At 63.4% G+C, this 2690-nt stretch overlaps 1 protein-coding gene across 1 annotated transcript in view; it reads left to right on the top strand.

Moving 5' to 3' along the window:
• CRYBG2 (crystallin beta-gamma domain containing 2) overlaps nucleotides 1-2620 on the top strand; it is an 8464-nt gene extending 5844 nt beyond the window's left edge. Inside the window, exons 15-19 of the mRNA XM_033519630.1 lie at nucleotides 77-216; nucleotides 292-415; nucleotides 853-1011; nucleotides 1332-1491; nucleotides 1633-2620. Coding sequence (XP_033375521.1) covers nucleotides 77-216; nucleotides 292-415; nucleotides 853-1011; nucleotides 1332-1491; nucleotides 1633-1721 — 672 coding nt within the window. The 3' untranslated portion in view covers nucleotides 1722-2620. The remainder of the gene's footprint in view (nucleotides 1-76; nucleotides 217-291; nucleotides 416-852; nucleotides 1012-1331; nucleotides 1492-1632) is intronic.
• The last annotated feature ends 70 nt before the right edge of the window (nucleotides 2621-2690 follow it).

The raw sequence follows: 2690 nt of genomic DNA, 5'->3' as shown, positions 1-2690 counted from the left end.
TGTTTTTCCCCTCTCACGGGAGTTCTGCTCCTCCCTGGAGCTCTCACTCCTCTCCCCCTGCCCTCTCCCATCCCAGTTTTTCTCGGAGCCCTCCATCTTCCTGCATGGGCTGGAGTGTTTCGAGGGGAAGGAGATCGAGCTGAACTCCGAGGTGCGGAGTCTCCAGGCCGAGGGTTTCAACAACCACGTGCTGTCGGTGCGGGTCAAGGGAGGGATGTAAGTGAGCCCTGGTCCCTTGGTGGCCGGTGGGTGTCCCCTGCCCGCCCGGGGTGACCCGTCCTGTCCCCACAGCTGGGTGCTGTGTGAGCACGGGGACTTCCGAGGGCGGCAGTGGCTGCTGGACTGCACCGAAATCACCAACTGGCTGACCTACAGCGGGCTCCAGCACGTGGGGTCCCTCTACCCCATCCGCCAGGTGAGCATCACCTGCTTTGAGGTGATCCCCAAAACCCCGGGACACGAGGCTGGCGTGGAGATGGAGCTGGCAGCCCTCTCGGGGTGGGCTGGGGGAGCTGGAGAGCAGCAGCCTACAGCTGTGACACGGGGAAGGTGCTGTCACCCCGCATTCCTGTCCCCCACCCTGGGAGTGGCTGCCTTTGTGGCGAAACGCTCCCCGTGGGCAGCTGCCTCGTAAAATCCAGCGTGGTGAGCCATGCCTGTGCCAGCTACCAGGGACAGGTCACAGTCACATCGCCCTGGGGACACCTGGGCATCCCCTGGGGGGAGGACAATGGGGACAACCCCCCAGGGGTCCAGGATCCTCCCTCCCTTCCCAAAGCCCCAGCCAGGTGAGGTCCTGGAGGTGCAGGCAGCAGGGTTTGGGGTGCAAACGCCAGGTTCCTCTCGTTGCAGAGACGGATTTATTTCCGCATCAGGAGCAGGAAGCTGGAGCTCTTCCTCTCGGTCCCTGATGATGTGGAGGACATGAAGGCGGGGCGGGTGGTGGTCTCCAGCCTGAGCGAGCAGAGCAGCTCCGTCTGGTACTACGAGGATGGGCTGATCAAAAACCAGGTCAGAGCTCAGGTGTGACAGCCAGTGCCACCGAGAGGACCAGGGCAGCCTCTGGCAGGACTCCTCCCCACCCCACAGCCATCTCCCAGGCTTTGTAACAGCTTTTCCCAGCCTCTGATCCCAGCCTGGTCCCCAGAGATCTGGTGATTCTCCTCCCTGAATCTCCCCTGCAGATGTGAGGCCATCTCTGCATTCCCTGCGGAGTTTTTGTCACCCTCATCACCCCCACCTCTCACTGAGGGGTCTCCCTGCTCATCCCACATCCCACCACGGAACCAGCTGAGCTTGCAGGGAAATCCCTCCCTCTGTGTCCCTTGCAGGTGGCCCCCAGCATGAGCCTGCAGGTCATCGGGCCGGCCGGGAAGGGCGCGAAGGCCGTGCTGTGGTCCGAGACGCGGATGCCGCGTCAGACCTGGAGCGTCGATTCTCGGGGAAGGATCCACAGCCAGATGTTCGAGGACATGATCCTCGATGTCAAGGGTGAGGCCTCAGCCCTGTACAGAGGCTGCTTTCCCAGGGATGCCCAAAAGTGGGGTGTTTGGCCATGCCACGGGGCACCCACCCCTTCAGCACTGTCAGGAGTGGGGTTTGCCCTCCCCAAACCCTTCCCTCGTTCTGCAGGCGGCCAAAGCTACGACCGGGACCACGCCATCGTCTGGGACATGGCTGATGAAAGAGCCACGCAGATCTGGGACATCCAGGTGCTGTGAGGGGCAGAGGTGCCATGGGGCAGGATGGGGACACCGTGCCAGCGTCCCCACACTGGGGCAGGAGACCCCAGACCCCACCCATGCTGCACCCCAAGCGCCTCTGTGCCCCAGCTGCTGGTGTGAGGGATGAGCATCAACCTCTCCATCACTGGGGGACCACCCCACCTTCCTCCCGAGGAGACCCGAACATGGTCCACGAAGGATCCCACGGGCACAATCAGTGTAGGACCCTCTGGAGAGCAGCTGGGTGTTTCCTCCCCCTGAACTGTATTTATGTACGTGTGTAAGATACAGCCCTGCTCGACTGGGCCAGCTCTGCCTGGGTGGTTGGTGTCCTTGTCCTTGTCCTTGTCCTGCCCAGAGCCTGGCAGTGCCCCCCACCCCGATCCTGGTGCCAGGATGGGATCCCAGTGCCCTCCACGGGCACGGGCAGCTCCATGGAGCAGTTGGAGGTGGGAGCTCCATGGCCAAGCCGTGGTGCCCTCGAAGCACTGGGGGCTGCGGGACCCCAACAGCTGCAGCCCAGGGGACCCTTGTGGCCTTGGGGTCTACACGAGGACTTAGAGGTTAAGATCAGCTCTGCAGGAAGGGGCGCTGAAGGAAGTGAAAGCCGCTCTATGTTGCAGAGCCCCCAGCAGGGTCCAGCTCCGCTCCACGCCGCGACCCCGCCCGACAGGAAGTGCTGCAGCCCTTCTCACGGGCTTATATTAACTCTGCCGTGCTGTGATTGGCTGAGGGCGGGAGCTGGCGGCACTGGATTGGCGGAGAGCAGCACCCCCTGCTGCGGGATTGGCCAGGACTGCGCGCGGGGGTCCCGCCCGAACCCGAGGAGGGCTCGGAGACACTCGGGAATACTCGGTGACACTCGGAGACCCTCGGGAATACTCGGGGACACTGGGGATCATTCGGGGGACACTCGGGGACACTCGGGAATACTCGGGGACACTGGGGATCATTCGGGGGACACTC

Source organism: Parus major, chromosome 23, assembly GCF_001522545.3.
Source record: "Parus major isolate Abel chromosome 23, Parus_major1.1, whole genome shotgun sequence".
Lineage (NCBI taxonomy): Eukaryota > Metazoa > Chordata > Aves > Passeriformes > Paridae > Parus > Parus major.
Note: the sequence above shows the minus strand (reverse complement) of the source record. Positions and strands in the feature narration are given on the sequence as shown.